General features: G+C 43.5%; 1 protein-coding gene across 5 annotated transcripts in view; it reads left to right on the top strand.

Annotated features, from left to right (window-relative positions):
• The window catches only part of ADAM12 (ADAM metallopeptidase domain 12), a 377,489-nt gene that overhangs the window by 336,620 nt on the left and 17,105 nt on the right, over positions 1-23,764 (top strand). For 2 of the 5 annotated variants that reach the window (XM_030805503.1, XM_003277782.4), the window contains exons 15-21: positions 4,022-4,130; positions 4,240-4,438; positions 7,551-7,628; positions 10,502-10,610; positions 14,224-14,359; positions 14,985-15,093; positions 16,957-17,136. In XM_030805503.1, coding sequence (XP_030661363.1) covers positions 4,022-4,130; positions 4,240-4,438; positions 7,551-7,628; positions 10,502-10,610; positions 14,224-14,359; positions 14,985-15,093; positions 16,957-17,136 — 920 coding nt within the window. Of the gene's footprint in view, positions 1-4,021; positions 4,131-4,239; positions 4,439-7,550; positions 7,629-10,501; positions 10,611-11,402; positions 12,308-14,223; positions 14,360-14,984; positions 15,094-16,956; positions 17,137-23,764 lie in introns of those variants that run through there. The other 3 variants (XM_030805508.1, XM_030805517.1, XM_030805511.1) reach the window with 2 other exon arrangements.

Below are 23,764 nucleotides of genomic sequence, written 5' to 3' on the forward strand. Positions count from 1 at the left end.
TGGCCAACATGGTGAAACCCCATCTCTACTAAAAATACAAAATATTAGCCAGTCGTCATGGTGGGCACCTGTAATTTCAGCTAAATGAGAGGCTGAGGCAGGAGAATAGCTTGAACCCGGGAGGCAGAGGTTGCAGTGAGCCAAGATCGCACCATTGCACTTGAGCCTGGGCAACAAGAGCGAAACTCTATCTCAAAAAAAAAAAATAAAAATAAAAAGACTGAGACCAAAGGAAACGTCATCTCGGTAAAATTGTTCCACGGTGTGGGAGAGTTTTTTTTTTTTTAAGACAATCTAAATTAAAATGTGATTCTTTTAACTGTTTCTCATTAAGTTAATTGACAGCATATTTTAAGATGATGCTTGACTGTGTCATCTGTGTTGGCAAAAATTCACATATTCGAATTGGCCATAAGCCTTTCTGAGGGTTTGTCTTTTGGGAGAATGGCAGCGCTCCTGAAATGCCAGGTGGCCTTCTGCTGGGGCGTGTACCATGCTTCTGCATTATTGGTAAACAAGGCATTGCATCTTACACACACCTGGTTTTCTGAGCCGTGCTGCTCCACCAGCATTTGGGGCATTAAAATCATAAGCACACCCTGTATTAGTCTGTTCTCACACTGCTATAAATAAATAAAAACCTGAGACTGGGTAATTTATAAAGAAAAGAGGTTTAATTGGTTCTTGGTTCTGCAGGCTTTACAGGGAGCAGAGTAGCTTCTGCTTCTGGGGAGGCCTCAGAAAGCTTCCAATCATGGCGGAAGGGGAAGGGGAAGCAGGCACATCACATGGCCAGAGCAGGAGCGAGAGAGAGAGAAGGAAAAGGGAGGTGCCACACACTTTTAAATGACCAGATCTCAATAACTCACTATCGCAAGAATAGCACCAAGGGGATGGTGCTAAACCATTCAAGAGAAACTGCTCCCATGATCCAGTCGCCTCCTACCAGGTCCTACCTCCAACACTGGGAAGTATAATTCTACATGAGACTTGGTGGGGACACAGATCCAAACCACGTCACACTCTGACCCAGAAGGCTCAGTGTGTTTTGGCTTTGGATTCCCAAGTAGAGAGCCAGTGTTTTCACTTCCAGGATGCTTTTATACTTGATTACACACTGTTTCCATGCCTTTGCTTGACTTCCTGTCATAATGATAGCCCTTTATCCGGTATTCATGTATCAAGCTTCCCCTTTGCTTCGCCGGTACATTTGCAGCGTCTTCGATCCCTGTTGAGGTTGGTCTCTTTCTCATCCTTTCTCTCTCCCCCTTCCTCTCTTTGTTTTTATCCTTCTGTACTCCCCAGTCCAACCTCGTCCAACTCTCCTCCCAGGCTGCCGCTGAGCTGTTTGTGAGCTCACGTGTCTGAAACTGCCCAAAGTCTCTTTAGAGCTCCCTATAAGGAAAACAGATTTACCAACTGACACATTTGAATTCCGTCCGTCATGGTATATGTATTTTTTAAGTGGTCACAATTCCCAGGAAAGAAATTACTTTATAATAAAGGTAGCAGAATCTCGGACATCAGAACAGCATCCTGTGCAATGGCACAATGATGTCAACTCCACCCACCCATTTCCTAGGAGCTAAGCAGTCACTAGGAGCTGCTTGTATTTCCGAGTCCTAGCCTTACGAAGCAGGGAAAGAAGCAACAAAGCCATTTCCTGCCCCATTTTCTTAGCCCTTCCATGGGCAGCTGCAGCAGCACACCCCACATCCACTGAACCTGTTGTTGCTTGGGCTGCAGGGCCAGGTCTTAATCTGCTCTCTACGCCTGAGACCCAGTGCAGGGTCCAGCACCTGTGAGGCTGGAGCACAGGAGGGAGCAGCCCAGAAGCCTGGCTTCACACTTAGATGATCCTGCCTTCATTACCTATGTGAATCTAAGCAAATATTTAACCTCTGATGTGCTAATTTTCTTGTCCATAAAATGGAATAATGAGACCTACCTTGTAGGATTAAATGGTAGGATTCAGTTCAGGATGTCTTCTCTAAGAGGTCTTCCCTGACCAGCCTGCCTTTAAAAGCAACAGTCCCCTGAACCCTCCTACTCCGTTTCTACCTTCATAGCATTCCCTAACACTGGACTTTAGAGGAACATACTCATTTTGGTTTTTTTTTTCTGTTTCTCCTTGCAATTTTCAAGTAAGCAGGAGGTTTGTCCAGTTTGGTCCCTCTTATACTCCCAATGTCTGGAAGATAGTAGGTGCTGAATAAATATGTGTGTCTGATTGAAGCCTGCAACATGGTGGCTGGCTGGCTGGATGGACCGGTGGATGGATGGATGAATGGATAGATGGGTAGATAAATGGATGATGGAAGGAAGTAGGAAGGGAAGGAGGGAGGAAAGAAAAGAGGGAAAGAAGGATGGTTGGGAAGGAGATAGAGTTAGGCAAGCAACAAATACATAGGGTGTGTGCAAAAACACAAACGATTGTTGCATTGTTACTATTCTAGATGCCAGTTTTTCCAAACTGCCTTGATCAATCAAGATCCCAGTACTTTGATCAAAAGTGCCACCAAACAGGATTAAATTAAGCACAAAGTGCAGGTTCCACACTGAGGCTCTCCCTCCCCATCCTTCCCTGCTCCGACAGATAGATGAAAGAGAAAAAGAAGGCAGAATGCGGACAAATCAGGTCCCTAATAGACAGGAGCTGAGTGTGTCAGTGGTGTCATCCTACTGTGAGCAAGGCAGATGTGGATCAGATGGAAGGAAAGGGAATGTGATGTGAGGAGCTAGGGACCTCATCTTTCTCCATGACAGAGAAAGTCTGGGCTAACGCCCCTGAAAAAGGAGGTTGCAGAGGCTTCTCTAACATGGCTTAGAAAAGAATAAGAAAAGGAGAGGTGCAAGGCTGGCTCATTGCAGAGGTTGGAGCGCTGAGCACACTGCTCACTTCAAATGGTGCCAAGGTGGTGTGGCATGTGTGTTTAATGAGATGATCATGTCTGCTAGTAGCTGATGAGGAGGGATCGGGTGCAGGCTAACGAAGGGGGATGATTTAGTAATAAGAACACCTTCTGTTCCCTGGGACGAGGTATCTTAAATAAATCCGTTGTCACCTTGGAAGGCAAAGCCTCCCCAGGGTAGGGAGCAGAGAAGGGCAGGTGTCAGAGTGGGGCTCTGGAGTGTCGGCATCCTGGCCATCAGAAGCGATGTGAGATAAAGTGCCAAACAGGACACCAATCAGGGAGAGAAAAAGGACCACGCCACAGGGCATGGTGTGTTCTGAAGAATGTGGCGTGTTTTCTTGACTTGCTCAATAGTCTTCAACAGACATCACTATGCCCAGGATTCAGGAGTCCTCCAGAACTTTGGCTGCAAACGCTGATTATATGTGTTCTCTTTCCATGGCCGGAAGATGTGCTAAAAATGGCCATTTCTGAGCTCTCAGGCTGCCATGACCCTCTCTGCTGGGACCCGTCATGTTGTACACAGGGATTACCAGGGCTTATGACTCTATGGCCTCTGAGAGAAATCTCTGCCTTGCAAATAAAATAGAAGGTATTAAAAGAAGGTAGTACTTGCTCTTATAGGGAGCTTTATGGGACTAAAAATATTGTAGAAGATCTCTTCATTGCTCCTTTGGAGCCTGCCCTGGCTTGCATTTTCTCACCGGAATTGTGTGGGATGTTGTTAAAGAGAGCAAACTTCCCCTTCTCTGCAGCCAGCCAGCCAGCCAGCCACCTCCTTTCTGCCCTGGATTGGATCTCATTCCACAGCCAGGCCTCATTTCCTGAGAGGCCACACATGCCATGAGCCCAGAGAGCAGACCTAAGGAAGAGTAAGCATTGGAACATGTGCTCTGCTGGAGGCCAAGTCAAGAGAGGATGCGAGCTGCTGACACTCTAGGCTTCCCCTGGCCAGCTCCCACCATGAGTCAGGGCAGACACTGGGTGTGATTGCTTTGAATACGTCTCCCCGTAACCATTTGAGAGGCCTAGAGCCATGAAAAAAAAAAAAAAAAACATTAAAAATACCTGCAGGAGATGAAAATGCAGTTCTGCTTCTGTTTCAGGTGCTAAACCTGCCCCTGGGATCTGCTTTGAGACAGTCAATTCTGCAGGTGATCCTTATGGCAACTGTGGCAAAATCTCGAAGAATTCCTTTGCCAAATGCGAGATGAGGTATGGAATCCAGACATCCTGGCAAAGTCTTTGCTCTGACCTTCCCACATTGCATAGGGTTGGTTCCAAATGGTTTCTCCTTGGGAATTGTTTGTTCTTACCCTTCCAGAGATGCTAAATGTGGAAAAATCCAGTGTCAAGGAGGTGCCAACCGGCCAATCATTGGTACCAATGCCGTTTCCATAGAAACAAACATCCCCCTGCAGGAAGGAGGCCGGATGCTGTGCCGGGGGACCCACGTGTACTTGGGCGATGACATGCCGGACCCAGGGCTCGTGCTTGCAGGCACAAAGTGTGCAGATGGAAAAGTAAGACCCAAATGTTTGCTTGGATCATAAATGTAAGTCTGGAACAGGCCCATTGAAAAACGGCAAGAACTAGGTTACAAGGTTTGTTTGTTTTCCTAAATCTACTTCTTCTCAGATGCACCTAGAAGAAAAAGTCAATAAATCCTAGATCCTGGTCTGACTATTAAAATGCAGATTGGGGAAAAATCAAGCCTGTCTTCTTAGGCCTTGAGTGTTAGTAAGTCATTTCTACACTCCAGGTGGCATGAGGACTTCCAGCCAGGAAATTACTTTGGAAAGAAATATAATCGCATATTCTATTGGTTTTGGATATGTGGCTTGGTTTTTAGCACAGAGTTCTTGGGGGCTTGTCCTCACCTGGACAGAATGGGAAATCAGATGTATTTTTAGAACCCTGTAGAGAGAAGAATAGGAGAGGGAAAGGAGTGGAAGAAACTCAAAACCAGAAGGGAGTCCTTTCAGAGAACAGGGAGAAAGATACAGGGAGATATTTTGAGGTTTAGAAATAAAGTCAAGCTTTTTTTTTTTTTTGAAAGAAAAAAAGAATTTGAGATTTTCATGCTCTGCCATATTGATTTTTTTTTCCACCAAACTTTCTCATCAGACTAAATGACAGCAAGCTAATACAATATTTTAAGAAAAGGATGAAACAACCCCCCAATGCTTTTTAGGACTCCATTTTCAACATCATCTTGAAATCACTCACTAACATGAGGTCACACAGGCGAGAAAAGACAGAGGCAGAGACGGAATCCTGAGGACAGGTGTTGCCTCCACTCTCCTGTCTTTGCCCCCACACACCCTGAGCCACAAATCCTTTTTCCTTGAGAAATAGGATAGTACGTGAATCTTCTTATACATTCTGAATGTCTCCTTACCCACATTTGCTCATATTCAGGCCTTGACATTACAATGACATCTGATATTTTTAGGCTCAAATCATAATTTGTCTTTTAACTTTTAGGTTCAGGGGTACATGTGCAGGTTTGTTATATAGGTAAACTTGTGTCATGGGGGCTTGTGGTACAGATTATTTTGTCACCCAGATACTAAGCCTAGTACCCATTAGTTATTCTTCCTGATCCTCTCCCTCATTCACCCTCTACTCTCTGATAGGCCCAGTGTGTGTTGTTCCCCTCTATGTGTCTATGAGTTCTCATCATTTAGCTCCTACTTATAAGTGAGAACATGTGGTAGTTGGTTTTCTGTTCCTGAATTAATTTGCTTAGGAAAACAGCCTCCGGCTCCATCCATGTTCCTGCAAAGGACATGATCTCATTCTTTTTTATGGCTGCATGGTATTCCATGGTGTATATGTACCACATTTTCTTTATCCAGTCTATCATTGATGGACATTTAGGTTGAGTCCATGTCTTTGCTATTGTGAGTAGTGCTGCAATGAACATATGACTGCATGTGTCTTTATGATAGAATGATTTATATTTTTTTGGGTATTACCCAGTAATGGGTTGGCTGGGCCAAATGGTAATTTCTGTTTTAGGCCTTTGAGGAATCACTACACTGTTTTCCACAATGGTTGAACTAATTTACACTCCGCCAGCAGTATATAAGTGTTCCTTTGTCTCCACAACCTTGCCAGCATCTGTTGTTTTTTGACTTTTTAGCAACAGCCATTCTGACTGACACCTTTTTTTTTTTTAACTGTAGCCTGAACAGCCAGGGCCAGGTGCATCTGGACATTCCAATTCCAAGGGCTCAATTTATCATCAAATTTGTTTTCCATGTTCAAGATAAAATGTGCTTTGATCTCAGAACCTTGGTTCTCTGAGGGCTCAGGGATCAGCAGTGATTCCCATGAGGGTCCTGCTGTGTTCACTGTCATCTGGGGCAGGTTCTTTTATCAGCTGGAATGTGACCATCCCCTTGGCCAGGATTCGCACCCACAGAGTGGGAATCCCCTCAGTGCCGCTTGGGCCAGTGCTTCTCCTAAAGGGTATGCCTCTTGCCTTAGATGAGCCGTTGGGGTCGGATGGTGACCTCCTCAATAGGAAGGTTCTACTTGATTAAAAATTCTTCTGCCATTTGAACATTAGACTCTTTTTCCTTTGACTCCACTGATTTGTAAAATCTTCTAGGAGACAAAGGGCTGCATCCCTTGAGTCTGGAGTATATTATGCACCTTTGAAATGAGGCTGAATTCTTTCAGCCAGCCCAGTATCATTTAGCAAATGCCTGCCACTACAACAGCTTGATAAATTCAAGGAGCCGTCTGTTTTCCTTTGCTGAGCCTCGTTGCTGATGGTTTATGTCATTGATGATATTACTTGTCAGTCAGTATCTGGAGAAAGTTCCCATATTTCAATCTCTCCCTTAAAAGACTCTTCAGCCCTGGATTCTTGGAGTCTCCGTCTATGTCTATCCAGGCCCTGGGATAAGGAGTAATCTGTCTCGCCCTCTCCTGTATCTTTTTTTTTTTTTTTTTTGAGACGGAATCTCTCTCTGTCGCCAGACTGGAGTGCAGTAGCATGATCTCGGCTCACTGCAACCTCCAACTCCCTGGTTCAAGTGATTCTCCTGCCTCAGCCTCCCGAGAAGCTGGAATTACAGGCACGTGCCACCACGCCCAGCTAATTTTTGAATTTTCAGTAGAGACAGGGTTTCACCACGTTTTCCAGGAGAGTCTCGATCTCCTGACCTTGTGTTCTGTCTGCCTCAGCCTCCCAAAGTGCTGTTATTACAGGAGTGAGCCACCGCACCCAACCTCACCCTCTCCTATATCTTTTAATGGAAGAAAAAAATACTGCAATACATGGATTTCTTTACAAGCTCCAAACAAAACTCATAAGAAAATCAGTTATAATTTTAGGATCAACTGAAAGTTATATTAAAAGCCATAAAATACAAAATAATTTAATAGTGTTCACATTGAACTTAGTCTCAAAATGTGCTGAATTTGGAGGAGTCAGGCAATAAGATCCGTGGCTGAGTCCAGTATAAAATGTATTGTTATGCTGCATCCGTATTAACTGAGAGAAGGTTGGGTCTTCTCCAAGCTTTTTTTGCTTGCTTTTTGTTTGAATACAGGTATGTATGCATGCTGCAGGGGTTGGAGAAATACTAAGAGATTTGCTGTGTTTTCCTCCTCCTACAGATCTGCCTGAATCGTCGATGTCAAAATATCAGTGTCTTTGGGGTTCATGAGTGTGCAGTGCAGTGCCACGGCAGAGGGGTGAGTAGGCTGAGCTGCCCTTTTACAGCCAGCCCATAACAAGTTAAGTAATAATTCATTCATTTGTAAAAGGTTTTGCAATCCATAGCATTTTTTAAATAGAGCAGTTAGTGTGTTTGCAATATTTTCTTCTAAAGACATCATTTCTTTTGACCTTTTCATGTGACTCTTATTTAACAAAGAAAATCAGATTGAGCTGTAATTACCTTTTAAATTAACATTCTATGATTTAAAAAAAGATTTTTGTTGTTCAAAGTAATTTGAAAAGCAACCTTCCTTCATGAAGAGTTTCACATTAACATTTCAAACTGTGCTGTTCCTCTTTCTACCAACGTTCAGAACCAGGGTCTGAACTGAAATATTTCCAAAAGGAATTAAAACAAGGACAACAGATCATATTAAACACATGTTCTTGAAATCACACACAATGGGTTTCAACTAAAGAAGGCTGTTGTTTTAGTTCAGAGAACCTTTAGGGTAGAAGAGGACTCTAATTGCTTAAAACATACTTTATTTTTCTTGATGGGCTTAATTATTTCCAATGGAATCATATTAGTCTTGATTAACCACACCAGGGGTTCATTTGTTTTCCCGAAACCTTTTCTACAGAAATCACACTCCAAATTCTTTATTTTAAAACTTGTAGACACTTGCCAATGATTCTTACACAGAATTACGGGGTGTGGCGGGGAGGGGGTTGTAAATTACCACCATGCTGGAACCATAAAGGATCACAGTGTCACCTCAGATGGGTGTGTTGACGGTAAGGTTAGCTAATTCCCAATATAGAATGGAATCTTCTTGTGTCTTCATTGGATCATAGATTATTTTCTGATGGCTGTTAAGAGATGATCAAGTCCAGTCCTATTATTTTACTGAAGAAGCCAGGCCCTGAGCTGGGGGGTGGTGTGCCCAAGGTAATATGGCGGGCAAGCTGCAAGCTGGTTGAGGACCCTGGACCACTCCCTTTCCAATACCCCTGGGCCTCATCCACACATGGGAGAGGAGAGGCCCACATTTGCTGGATAGGTGGAGCCTGAGCAGCCTTGCTGAAGGGTAGCTTGGCCACAGTCCCACCCTAACAAGGGCAGGCTCCCGGCAGCACCTTCCTGTGGGTTTTAAAACAAGGCGCATGACCACAAGTTGCAGAGAGCAGCCATGAGGGGCAGGCATGAATCTGGGGCTAGTACGTCCACAGCAGCATCTTTGAGGGGACAGGCAAGACACTTATATTCGACATAGGCTCTGCCACATGCTGACTAATTCTACTCAATTTCTGCTTTATAGCAGTCTACTTTCTAACTTATTAAAGGCTATCTTGACAGTCGGCCTTCTTATCTGAAGCAATGAGGGTAGGTGGTTGATTCATCAAAACAAGTCGGTTGAAGCAGGAAAGCATTACATGGGAGACGTATACACTACACATTTTATTTTGCCTTAAAATATGAAAGTGTATATCTGGCAGCCATATTTTGACGGAGGGCTGAGGCCTTTAGGATTGATTTACTGAATGTCATTGTGCGTCCACTTCCTGATATAAACCACCCAAAAATGCATCATCAACAACTTCTAGTTCGTTTATTTTTGTGGAGGGGAACCTTAGACACTCAACAGCATCCAAGAACAGCCTCCTCCTTGTCCTCTGCAGCTCTTCCCAATCATTGTGCAGTAGTCCCACTCATTCCTAATTTTTCAGAAATTCTTTTAGTGATTTCTCTTTTTTAATCCAGTGTTCCCAAAGGATTCAACCTAATTTTTTTTAACTTTTTTTTTTTTTAATCTTTATAAAGCACCATTTTGGCTAGGCTGGTCTTGAACTCCTGGCCTCAAGTGATCTGCCCACCTTGGCCTCCCACTTGCTGGGATTACAGGCATGAGCCACCGTGCCTGGACTTGACAACCTAATTTTCATAGAAAAATATATATTAAATATATATCATCTTCATGGTCATCTTCCATTGGATCATATACTTTCAGTTAGTTACATCTGGCACAATAGCGAGTCCGACCAGCATGGACAGGCTTGGGAGTGGAGTGGCCGCCATCAGTAGCCCTTGGTAACCAGGTGGGCAGGGGCCGCTGGCCCCTGCATGGAATGCTCTGGTCTATGAGCTGGGCCCAACAAGGGTGAAACACAGCCTCCTCGGGCTTTCTTGGTCTCCCTTTCCCGCCATGCCAGAACCATTCTCTTATTTCACAATGAAAAGAATCCACTGTTGGATTCGCACCCTGGTGCATGACTGGGAGCCAGGGAACAGCCACTGGGAAACTCTGCAAGAAGGAGGCAGGCATTGCAGGAAGGACACACAGGGACAGGCTTCAGGAAGTATTAGTGGAAATTCCATGCACCCTGCTAGGCTCAGGAAACAGGGGGCCTGCCTCGGACCGCAGCCTGGCGCGGGCCCCGGCAGTCACCAGCCTCTCTGAGCCTTCTGTCTGAAGGAGACAGGGATGCACCAAGCATCTGTCAGGTCCCGCGGTGCCCCAGGGCTCTGCGTCTGTAGCCCCAAAGCACGGTCCCTCCTCACTGCTGAGGGGGCTTCTCCTCATGGTCAGTTTTCTGGATTGGAAAAGGAAGATGGGGAGATGGTGAACGAAGTGAGGTGGGTGGGGGAGGCAAGCTGATGAACCCAAATAATCTTCATCACTCTCTTTACAGCCACTAATAGGCAGATGATGCGTCTTCGCAGCCTCAGGTCTGGTCGCACCTGTGTGGTGTGTAGTGCCGGTTTTGGGCTCGTTCGCACCATGGCATGTGCTGAGTCTGGCTGTGTCAGTGTTGGGGGGGCTCTGACCATGGCCCCCTTGCTTCTGCTGTGGTGATGCACAGAGCATATGCCCTAACCCCACGTCCCTCCCCTCTGCCCTGAAAGGTGTGCAACAACAGGAAGAACTGCCACTGCGAGGCCCACTGGGCACCTCCCTTCTGTGACAAGTTTGGCTTTGGAGGAAGCACAGACAGCGGCCCCATCCGGCAAGCAGGTCAGTGAGGCCCCTGCATCCCGGTGGGAGGGGGCTGAGCACCTGGGGGCAGGTGGGCTCGCCAGCTGTCAGCGTGGGTGCAGGTAGAGCCAACAAGAAACCCAGTGGGGACCCCACATGGGTCTACACAGCCTAGGGTTTCCCACAGTTTCCAGATGCCCCTCTCATCCCTGCCCGATCTTCTCTGAGGCCCCTTGCTCTCTGCTTTGACTGAGTGGCTGAGTTTGCCAGTTCCTTGGCCTGAGACACTTTTCTTAACTAAGGTCATTTCTATAGCGAACTGCTGAATGGGTATGAATTTCATCACTATCAAAGGACTTTGTAAAGGCCGACATCTGTGTGGTAGGGTGACAAAGTGTGAAGTTTAATGCCCTTTAAAAATCTTACTGGAAAGACACCCACCTCTTAGGAAAGGTGACAGTCACGGCAGCAGTAGGAGTCATTGCAACAGCTTCTGCATATGGAATGATGTGTGCAGGTGCTATGTGGTGCATTTTATGCCCACGATGTCATCCACTCCTTATACAACTCTGAAGAAGGTGGTATGATTCTTTTCTCACATACATAGGACCTGAGGCTCAGGGAAGTTAAGTATTTTGCCTAATGTGATCTCGCTAAGATTTAGACACAGGTCTGCCTGTCCCCCAAGAAGCTCTTAGTAGCAGCTGTGCTTGAACTCGTGGCCATTTCTCCTCAAATGACCTTTAGAAATGGTTTCCTGGTGCGGTGCTCTTTTCTCTGAGTTCTTATTGGGCAATTCAGGGGCAACTCTGAATGATGTCTCTTTTCGAGGGAAAGAAGCAAGGCAGGAAGCTGCAGAGCTCCAACAGGGAGCGCGGCCAGGGCCAGGAGCCCGTGGGATCGCAGGAGCATGCGTCTACTGCCTCACTGACACTCATCCGAGCCCTCCCATGACATGGAGACCGTGACCAGTGCTGCTGCAGAGGAGGTCACGCGTCCCCAAGGCCTCCTGTGACTGGCAGCATTGACTCTGTGGTTTTGCCATCGTTTCCATGACAACAGACACAACACAGTTCTCAGGGCTCAGGAGGGGAAGTCCAGCCTACCAGGCACGTCTGCAGAAACAGTGCAAGGAAGGGCAGCAAGTTCCTGGTTGAGCTTCTGCTAAAACGTGGACGTGCTTCAGTGCTACTCCTGAGAGAGCAGCAGGTTACCACTCTAGCAGGCCTCAGCCCTGCAGCAAGGAGGAAGAGGACTCAAAAGTCTGGCCTTTCACTGAGCCTCCACGGCAGTGGGGGGAGAAGCAAGGGTTGGGCCCAGTGTCCCCTTTCCCCAATGACTTCTCAGCCTTGATAGCCCTGATGACTGGTCTCTGGCTGAAACTTAATGCTCTGATACGGCTTTTAGCATTTATTATATGAAAATAGCAGGGTTTTAGTCTTTAATTTATCAGAGACCCTGCCACCCATCCCATCTCCATCCAAGCAAACTGAATGGCATTGAAACGAACTGGAGAAGAAGGTAGGAAAAAGGGTGGTGAACTCTGTGGCTCTTTGGTGTGGACATGTGTGACCAGCAGTACTCAGGTTTGAGGGTTTGCAGAAAGCCAGGCAACCCACAGAGTCACCAACCCTTCATTTAACGAGTAAGAATGTTAAAAAGTGAAAACAACGGAAGAGCCTAACTCCATCCCCCGTGGCCATTATTGCATAATAAAAGAGAGTGCATTTGAAATACCACTGCCTCCACCCTGTGCAGACATATATAAAATCAAGGCAGGCCATGAGCAAGCATGGCCCACTGCTCCCTGGCCTGGCCATGGCTCAGAGGCTCATTAAGCAAGTACTTGTGTGTCTGCCACACACCAGCCACTCTCCTGGGTCCTGGAGAGACATTAAGCAAGAATGACATGGCATAAGTGAGGGGTATGACTGCAGGGAGAGAGAACATCATGGGAGGGGAGCAACCCCCATGGAGCAGTAGGGGGTTGTCAGGAAGGCTCCTGGGGACCCTGCATCTGTTGAGGTCTGAAGGGGGCAAGGGAAATGTGCATTCTGAAGCCGAAATAGCTGGCTGTGCAAAGATCTAGAGTGTGGACTGGCCTGGGCTCAGATTCTAGAGTGTGGACTGGGCCAACAGGACGGGACACAGGACACGGTGCTCGTGCTGGTCCTGGGGAAGAGGGAGATGGAGTCACTCACTGCCCGGGCCTCTGGCTTAAGCAACCCTGGGGAGTGCAGCAGGTTCAGTGTGGGGGCCCTGTAAATGTTCAGTTTCATAGATTGATGTATTGAAGATTTATGGATTCACTTTATGGAACTAGAAATTATAGTTCAAGATTTTTGCTGTTCACTTTGTAAATTAACTTTGTTATGAGACACCAGAACTCTAGCTAGAGCCCCCTGTGATCACTGCTAAGGGTCTGAAAAGAGTGACATTTTGGTCAGGAAACCAGAAGCAATGCTTTTCCAGTAACACCAACAAGTGAGTCAAGACTCATCTGTTTGCTGTCTTGCTTAGGCTAAGACACATCCCTGATAGGCCTTGTTAGTGGGGGATGAGGTCCAGAAACCGAGAGGGCGTGAAAGACATTCTTTCTCTGGAGTAGGAGCTGCTGCTGCAATGGTCCACAGCCAGCTGAGGGTCCAGGTGGGAGGCAGGACCGAGGAGAGCCCAGGTAACTGCAGTCACCTTCAAGGCGATCCCCAGCAGCCTGAAAGGACTGTTGCGCACTTCCCGGATGTGAAGTACACCCTGATCCTTGCTGGTGGGAAGACGAATGAATCAAGATCCCTGTCCTCTGAAAATTCACTGTGCCGTTGAAATCACATGTAGACCTCCCCTAACTGAGCATTTAGAGTCCTTCCCAGACAGCCTCTGACCATAGCTGCTGTAAGAAACGAATCTGATGGTTTGATTTTCCCTTCCTTTCCCTACCCTTGAGGAGGCTCTTAACTGTACTAAACAAAATGGCAGCAGGTCATAGAAAAGATGATGTTTTCATAGAGAAAATAGTTTCCTCCCAGGAAAAGGGTTTCCCCGACAAAGGCTGTGTTTTTACGTCCCCAACGTAACAAAGCAAAACCCATGGGTGTTTCATTTAAATGATGTTTTATTTCTCTTTTTTCACTATCTACTTTGAGACATCCAGCAAGAAAGCATCTCATTTTTTAAAAATACGGAAAAAGATAAAGCAGAACCCCAAACTACAGAATGAGTAAAGAAATGCACTTTGAGGTGGCGAATCTGTGCTGGGGGCTGGAAACATCTGAGCCTGGGAAACATTTGAGCCTGGCTGTGATTCCGGTGAGGTTTCAGTGATGGCTCCCTGCTACCTTCTGTGGCTACCATGGTCCACTGTGCCGTTGTCACTCCTCAGGGAACCTGCATGGTCCAGGCCATCACCCCACCTACCCGACTACATATTCCTGTTTAGCAAGTTCTAGAGTTGTCAGAAATGAATGATGGTAACATAGATTGAACCTCAAACATGACATTTGAAGTAAGACAGTTTATTAGTACATCACTCAAGGGTGTACCCTCTTCATTTCTGTTGCTTCAGAGTTCACTTTGCCACAAATGTCACAACTTGATACCTCCCATATTTCATTGTAACTGTCTCCTTCTGTGAGCCCCATGTGTTTTGTTTCAGATAACCGAGGTTTAACTGTAGGAATTCTGGTGACCATCCTGTGTCTTCTTGCTGCCGGATTTGTGGTTTATCTCAAAAGGAAGACCCTGATACGACTGCTGTTTACAAATAAGAAGACCACCATTGAAAAACTAAGGTACCCCGGGTTTAGCTTGTCATCTGTTCAAGAAATAGTAGCTCAGAAAATGTACAGCAAACTGCTTCTCATTTTTTTTAGCAAAGGTCAGATTTTCTGGATCATAAGCCTGGGACTTGGCTTTTTTGGGGGGTTTCTTGTTTTAAATTTCTGCCTGATCAGCTGCCTCCTTTACTTCCCTTCAAACAACAATGTGCTGCTTATTACATAAGCTAGCAGGGTGTCAGGGAATTCCACTGATGTGTTTTCTCCCACCCTTATATTAGTAATTTTTATACAACATGGAGACATTGAAATATTTTCATCAGATGGAGTAGCTTTTGATCCAAATATATTCAAAGACATTATCGTTGAAATGCCAGCTTCATACAAATCATCTTCCAGGTGTCGCTACACTGCATTTCTATGGATCGTGAGAACTAATTTGACAAAATAGAGGTTTTGAGGGAAAAATCAGTATGTATTTTTTAATCTCCTAAGAGTGTTAGGTAATTTTTCCTTTGCATGGTTAGCACACTGAGTTAAGTAAACTATCTTTGGAGTGCCACTATGAGCAAAGTGTAGAAAGTCAAGTCAGTGAGAAGAGGAGGCATGCTTGGTCAGCAGGTGTGGGATTCTGTTGCAGGTGTGTGCGCCCTTCCCGGCCACCCCGTGGCTCCCAACCCTGTCAGGCTCACCTCGGCCACCTTGGAAAAGGCCTGATTAGGAAGCCGCCAGATTCCTACCCACCGAAGGTGAGTCTTGAGTACATGTGAGTGCTCAGGGCACACATGCAGACATGAGGTTTTCAATACAAGATTGAATAAGAATGGGATCCTAGAAGTGCTGCCTGTGAAATGCTGAGTCAGCATCACCAGGTCAACAGGCTCTGAGGGAGAGTCTCTCTCTGTGATGATCTGGGGCCAGAGGGAGGCCCCGAGGTGGCCCCATGGAAGCCCACCTAGATCCTGTTGGCGCAGTCAGTGTCTCCTGCGTGATATGGTGCAGCATATTGTGAGCTGTGATCCCTCCAGTCACCCAGACCAGCCACATTTCTGGGGCTCCAATGGGTCTGCAGCCTAAGCTGGCTCCTGACACCGGCCCCCAATGCCAGCCCCACTATGGCTTCCAAATGCCACCACCTGGCTTTAGGTGAGCTGCTTTAGCCCACTGTTACTCTTAAAATATTTTTCAAAGTTACATGGAGCTCTCAGAATTGACCATTTTGCTCCAGCCCTGAGCTGAGGAAGCCCTGTCCACCCTGTGGTTTCAGAGAACTGGATCCTTAACCCAGAGTACCTCACAGCTCCCTGCTGTCTCTTAACCCTCTTGCTACCCTGGCGAATTACAGCTAGAGTTCATTCTAATAGTTTTTCCCCACCAAGTTTTTCTGATGTACCCACAAGAATTCTTGAATATTGAACTTAGTCAACAAGAGTCCAAATTATAACAGTGAACAAGATTGGTGTCAAAAAAATGAGAAGTGATTGAAAAATCATTGCTGCATATGCAGTAGGCAATAAACTGTTTTAACTCCCTTGATCCAAAAAACGTAAAGGGTGGGGCTCCAAGGAAGAGGCTGCCATTCCCAATAAGCTTTACCCCTGCTCGTCCCCAAAGGTGGAACCATAAGCGAGAACAGTTTTGTGTGGTAGAAAAACACAGCTCTATTTTTTTTTTAAAGTACAGCCTTATATTTGAGAGCCCCAAACTAGAAACGATCCAAATATCCATGAACCAGTAAAAGGATAAACAATGGTATATTTGCACAATGGAATGAACCATTGATGTATACAACATTGTGGATGAATCTCTAGATAATTATTCTGAGTAAAAGAAGAAAAGCCAGAGTACATACTCTGTGATCCCACTTATATACAATTCTGACAAATGCAGACTGATGATTGGAGGGAGAGGGAAGGGAGAAGGATGACAAAACTCTTTGGGGTGATGGATGCATTCATTTGTCCACTTGTTTGTTGTGAGGGTTCCATGGGTGTAAACATGTCAAAAATGACCAAGTTGTAAACTTTATGTCAATTACACCTCAATTAAGGTGTTTTTAGAAAGAGAGGAAGGAAGGGGTGGAAGCCCGAGGTATACGGGCCCCTGCAGCACCTGTTCTAAGAACAAGGGTTACCATGTGGGAGAACGTCTCCAACTCCAAGCCCCAACCTCAGCCCTGGCTTCCTGAAGCCGCAACTCTCCTTTCCCCGGTGGTTTTCTCAGTTCTCATTGAGCCTTGTACACATTAAGCTGTGTCTTATTTTCACATCTCTTTTGTAACTTCCCTAAGATCTTGGTCCGTGTCTTTATACTTGGTACTTTTTCAAGTGCTTTGCACCTATTTGTTAACTAAACAGTTTTTTAAAATCTAAACAAAAATCGATCCTTCTATTCCAGATTTGGCGGGGTAGAGGCAGGTGATGCTTCTGTTTGAATTCTGAAGTTTAAATAAATACAAAAATAGTTCCCTTCTTGTGTATATCCTTGATTTCTTTCCTTTACCCCACCTTGGTCTTCAGCTATAACAGATGAGTTGGCACTGCTTTTTCCTTAAGGAATTACTGATATTTTTGAAACCCGCTATAGCATGGCTTTTTACTTTGACTGTGCAGGACAATCCCAGGAGATTGCCGCAGTGTCAGAATGTTGACATCAGCAGACCCCTCAATGGCCTGAATGTCCCTCAGCCCCAGTCAACTCAGCGAGTGCTTCCTCCCCTCCACCGGGCTCCGCGTGCACCTAGCGTCCCTGCCAGACCCCTGCCAGCCAACCCTGCACTTAGGCAGGCCCAGGTATGCTTTCAGTACTACTATGATAGGATGTAGTTCAAATCCAGATTCTGTTACTTGTTAATGTGTGAGCTTAAACAAGTTGCTTAACTTCTCGGTGCCTCTATAAAATGGAGATAATTCAGCTACTCAGATGGTTAAATGAGATAATCCACATAAAGCAGTTAGTTTGGTGCCTGGAGTATAATAAGGGTGTCATATATTTTAATTTACTAGTTGTAATTTTTTAAGTATGTGAATAGTTAGACCATTCATGCAACTAAACTATGACACTATTGAGAATAGCAGGGGGACTAGTAATAATTAGGCCTGGACAGTAAAATAGAGACAGGCAATCTAAGACAGATGGTTACCCTAAGAAGCATCAGTTACACTTTCTCATCACCATTTTATTTCAAAATTATTTACAAGAATTATACCACCTATATACGGAGTGTCTCCGTACCAAACTTAGCACTGTATTGTTTATGTATATCATCTCATTTTTATGCTGTTTTTGGAAGTAACCATTTCTGTTTGCTGCAATAACGAATGATATTTCACAATAGAAAACTTGGAGGAGAAAACAAGCAAATAGGAGATAATCACTGGTAATTTTTCACTGCTATTAATTTTTGTTTATAATTGTGTATTTTAACATTATTTGTACACAGTTTTATATACTGCTTTGTTTTACCTTAAAAATCAGTCCCTTTACGATGGCATTAAAAATCCTTAAAAATGTTATTTAATAATAACACTATACTTGAATATAAATGTTTAAGTACTTGCAAATTATTGGGCATGTTTTGATGTCTCTAATTTTTGCTGTTAGAAAGTTCTAGACAGGTAAATCTTGGGACCTCTTTATTCCCCTAGGAGAGATGCTTAAAAGTAAAATACTGGGTTGAAAGATTGTATGACCATTTTAAGCCTCATAATATAAAAATATTTTTTCAGAACTCACATACATTTGTCTTTCTTACCATGACTTTGCTAACACTAAATTTGAACTTTTACCAGTTTGATAAATAAAACAAAATATCTCAATTTGTTGCTGTCTAGTAGTTCTGTCAGTTACCAAGAGGAGATGTTGGACTTTTCAACTATAATTGTGTCTCCTTTGAGTTCATCAGTTTTGGCTTCATGTATTTTAAAGCTCTGTTGTTTGTGATACACACAATTAGGATTGTTGTGTCATCTTGGTAAAGTGACCTTTTTATCATTATGTCATGTCTCTCTCTGTTTAGCTCTGGTAATCTCTGTTCTAAAATCGACTTTATCTGATATTATTATATCCACTCCAGTTTTGATTAGTATTAGTGTTGTCTTTTTGCAATCATGAATGATATTTGACAATAGGAAACATCATTCATGATTGCAGCAAACAGAAATGGTTACTTCTAAAAACAGCTTGAAAAGCAAAGTATGAATTTTTCCATCCTTTTAACATATGTATGGAATTACATTTAAAAAGCATTTCTTGTAGACAGTGTATAGATTATATTTTTTCATCCATTTAGCCAGTCACTATCTTTTAATAGGTGTGTTTAGAACATTCATATTTAATGCAATTGTTGATATGTTTGGATTTAAGTCTACCATGTTAATATTCTGTTTGTTCTCTCTGGTTTTTGTTTCATTGTGCTCTCTTTTTCTGTGTTCCTGTAGTTTAGTTCAACACTTATTAGTATTCCACATTGATTTATCTGCATTTATGTTTTTGAGTATATATCTTTGTATTTTTTTTGTATGATTACACTAGGGCAGTTTCTCAACCTCAGCATTTTGACATATTGTACTGAATACTCTTATGTAGGGTTTTCCTGTGCATTGTAGAATGTTTAGCAGCATCCATGGCCTCCATTAACTAGATGGAAGTAACATGTGTAATTATGTCTCCAAACATTGCCAAAATGTCCTCTGAAAGGCAAAACGTCCCTTGATTGAAAACCACTGCTCCAAAGATTACAGTATATATGTACTTACTTTATCACAGTCTACTAGTCAATATTTCATCACTTTAAGTAGAATACAGAAACTATCACCTTTTAGGTCGCTTTTCCTCTTCGTTTTATAACACAGATATCTTAAATATTACCTTTATGTGTACTGGGAGTCACTTCAGATGTTGTAATTTTGCTTTCAGCCAAACATAATCTTTAAAACTTAAGAGTCTACTATATTTACTCATATATTTACTTTTTCTGTTCTTAACTCCTAATGTTTCAACTTTGCTTATTATTTTCTATCTGAAAAACTTTCTTTAGCCATTTTTTAAAGCAAATCTGTAGGTGACAAATTCTCTTCATTTTCCTTTATCTGAAAATGTATTTATTCCTAGAGGATAGTTTTGCTGCATATAGAATTCTGTGTTGACTGCTTTCTCCATTCAGTACTTAAAAAATGTTGTTCCCCTTCCTTCTGGACTCCATGGTGATGAGAAATCCACTAAAAGTTCTACCCATAGTCTCTGTTCCAGGGAAGGGATGTGGCATGTTATTGCAAGAAGTGATAGAAAGTAGAGATCTGCCAGTCTCTAGGCCATGATGCCTGGTGAGGAGCGGGAGGGAGGCATGGCTTTTTTCAAGTGTTGAGCTGGAGTAAGGTCAGGTATGGTCAAAACACTTCTGTATTTCTGGACTGTTCTTTCTCCAGTCTTTTGGCTCAAGATAGCAGGCTTTTCCAGTTGTGGGCCTATCCAGAGCCCAGGCCAAGATATATAAAAGAACACATACACACAAACACACCATTGGGTAGTTCCTTGAGTTCTGAGATCCCTAGCCAGCATACTTTATGTCCAGACATTTTTGTTGCACTTAGCAGGAGAAGTAGGGTGAAATGTACTTATTCCACCTTGCCCAGACCTCATTTCTTCTTGTATTTTTTTGATTACTGTTACACTTGAACTACTTTTTATGTATCCATTAGCCAATGGTATGCTGGCAAACTGGCCCTTTTAAAAAAAAATTCTGATTTATAGCTGATTTCTGTGGTATAAAACTTCCCACTGTGGCCAGTTTCAAGCTACTAATGTGACGTTACTGAATGAGGAGAAGGGAATTGGCAGTTATGAGCCAGTACCAGCCAGCTCAAGCATACCACTGCTGTTCACTGTATTTGTTCTGTGACTTGTCTTTTCCTATCCTTCGCCTATTTATTTCTATTTGAGAGGCAGAGTTTTTTTTTTCTTGGTTTATAAGAGTTTCTTTTAAAAATATTTTAGTAATGTAATTTTAGTTATGATTTTTTGGCATAAGAATAATTCTGGTTTTGAATATTGAATTTTTCTTTTGTGAATTTTCCCATTCCTTTCATGCTTGCAAAGTCCACTCCCATTTCATTATTAGTGAAAGTCCATATATAATTTCTTCTGTTAATATATTGACAGTTCTTTTACATTTGTTTTTCTAATTTGTTTTAGATTTGCAGTCACGGAAGGTGGTGAGCACGCCCTGAACTTTTCTGGTCCACAGACTTAACTTGAGAATCTGACAAAAGCTATGAACTCATAAAATGCACCACTATCAGTATTTTGTGTGCGCATTCCAGGTAGCCAAAAAGCAGGGAAGCTCCTTTCCCATGTACCCCTCATCCTGAACCTTTTTATTTCTTTTAAGCAACTCACCTGTGTACCATGTCAAACTGGGGCTAACAGACCATGTTATCAGAGGAAGGTATTCCTACTGCTGGTGTTTTTTTCTCCATCAGCAGGGACTCTTCCAAGATTTCCTTTAAAGCAGGCCTGAAAAAGTCCTTCATTCTGTTTTATGAAACTAAGGAAATGTTACCCTTTAAACATCAGTCACTGAAAACTCCACATTTCTCACTCCAGGCTGGTGTCTGTCTGGAACTTTTCCGAGACATATGATACAGATTAAGTGTGTGATTTCTCTCCCATCACACATAGGGAATGGGGATTAATTCCATGCAGGTGTGGAGAACATTTGGAGGTGACTCTTGTTTGGCAGCACAAATTGAATCCACTGACATTTTGTACTTTGGGGTTCCTCATGCCCTGCCCAGGACAACGTGACACACAGCTACACAACTAATCCTGCTTCATTTCTCCCAATGTACTAAGCATTCCAGAAGAAAACACTATCACAAACACCATCTTGGTCCACCTCACATTTAAACTGTAAGCTAGGTCTTTATAGAAACCATTTCATTTTCTGTAAATGTTCTGTTTGACTTTAAATGAAGGAGAGCTGAATGAATGTACCCTCTTGTCCACAAACATACCTTTGCAGTGTACCACTTCCTTCACGGTAAAAGGACCCTTGGAATTCAAGCTTCTCATCCTAACTCCCCAGTCTTGATCAAGGAAACAAACTTTTCTTTTCATCCCATCAGCTATATTAGAGGAAAAATAATTCAGTGTATTCATCTAGCTGTTCACTGCATCTTAGAGAAGGCTCTATGCATTTTCTGCACAGGTGGAGATCTTCGGTGATGCTGTCAAAACATAACATTTCTCCTAATCAACAACTTGTCTGTATTACATGCAAGATATATTTTATAACACAAGACTCACCAGTCTGGCACAGTCTCATCTAAGAAAAGGCTACTTTGTTTAAGTTCCCATGGGAAGACGGTGGCAGCTATTACAAGGAGGTCCAAATTCCTCTTCCTCCTCAAACCCTTATAAAAGGTGATGAATGATGAGCTGGGGCTGTTACTGGTAAACAGCAGCTACTCCTTCAAATGCCTGGTCAAGATGCAGATGTGAGCAAAGCCAATTAATTTAAGCCATGATTGTAGATCAGTCAGGTGCTGGCCAGTTCAGAGGTTAAGTCCAAACTTTGAAACTGTACAACAAAATGAATTTGGCTCTGAATGGGTAAGGGCATGTGCCCTTCTGGACCTGTGTGGGTGTCTGATATTGAAACCTGCACTCGCAGAGTCTAAAAATCTGGTCCTTGCTCATCAGAAAGGCCAATTTGTAATGAGAAAAGAAGACCCATTCGTCAGTATGTTCTCCTAAAGATGATGAAATACAAGAAAACTGAGTTTTATGAGAGCTTCTGTTGCTACACACAAAGCACAGGCTAATAACTGAGAAAGGTGCTGGTGAGTGTCCTTCCGTGCCCTTTCCCTGCATTCCAGATCTCACCCTCCCCTAAGACCTCTCCACAGTCCCCCCTCCAGGACCCCCGATCACCTGCTGCCGTAGCCTGGAGTTACCAGTATGCCAGCTCTGCCCTACTTCTGAAGGCACAGACTGATCCCAGGCACACCTAAGTCCAGCCCCTCGAACATAATAGATGTGTAGGAAATATGCTGAATTGACGTGGCTTGAAATAGTAAAAAATCAGTTGTCACAGTGTCATTCTCTATGGCACCATCACACTCAGTTATGGATTAATGAAAATGAGTCCATTCCCCCTGTAAATCTAAAACACAGCTATCAAAGTCTTGGACTCTCCCTGCCACCTACCCAATACTTCCAGAAACTTTAACTGAACTTTCTTTGGCATCATATAATATACTAATTATTCATCAGACACAACCATCAAATGTCTTTAAGGGTATCAGTTATCCATGGAAGCACGATCTCTCTCTGAAGAGAAAGAACTTCTCAGAACACGTTTTCAAGGGAAGTTGTTCACGTGATTACAGTATTCAAAGGGGTATTTGTTTCCCACTTATTTCTGTTACTATAAACATGCAAATTACATAAAAAGCAGATGCCTGATATTTTAGCCTTTACATTTGTTAATAGGTAATATAGGCCTATAATTAAAAATCTCAGCAGTATAAAAGGTCATTCAGAAAACAGTCTCCTTCACAGCTGTCACCAGTCTCCCTTCCCAGAAGCAATCATCACTGTTACTAGGCTTTTATAAAACGTAATTTGGGATACAATGAAAAGTCTCAGCTCTACCCACCACCCCCCGACCCACCTCTCTGCAAGGAGAGATTATGGAAATTTTCAAACACTCAAAATTGAAGAGTACAGTGAAACCCGATCTACCCATCACTCAACTTCAGCAACCGTCAACTTGCTGTCACTCATCTTACATCCTTGTTTTGAATTCAAATGGCAACACATTATGTACTTTCTTCTACTTTGGTTATTCCTTATTAGTTTTATACATCTGCCTCATTCTTTTCACTGGCTACATCGTATTTGTGAAGCTATACCATGACTTCTTTAACCTGTCCCTTACAGATTCCCAGATGGGTTGTTTTCAGTCATTTGCTATGTCACACAGGCATAATCTTGCCCAAGATGGATAAATTCCTGAAAGCACAATTGCTGTGTAAAGGCCATATGCATTTAGAAATTTGATAGATTGGGTGAAGCTGCCTCTAAAGGAGTTGTTCCAGCTATTCTATTATCCAGCTCCTCACCAACACAGTGTGTTCAGAGGTTTTTCATCTCTTTGACAATCGATAGGTTAAAAACAATGGTCTCCATGTTTTTCTTCATAGGAAATACTTCATAGTGAGATGAAATACCTTTTCACAGGTTTAAGATTTTCTTTTTCATGAACTGCTTTTTCATCTTTGCCATTTTTAAAATTTAAGATCGGGGTACATGTGCAGGATGTATCATCTCATCACCTAGGTATTAAGCCGGGCATCCATTCCTGATGCTCTCCTCCTCCCCCTGCCCCATTGTGTCTATGTGTTCTCATCATTCAGC

Source organism: Nomascus leucogenys, chromosome 3 (genome assembly GCF_006542625.1).
Source record: "Nomascus leucogenys isolate Asia chromosome 3, Asia_NLE_v1, whole genome shotgun sequence".
NCBI classification, from domain to species: Eukaryota; Metazoa; Chordata; class Mammalia; order Primates; family Hylobatidae; genus Nomascus; species Nomascus leucogenys.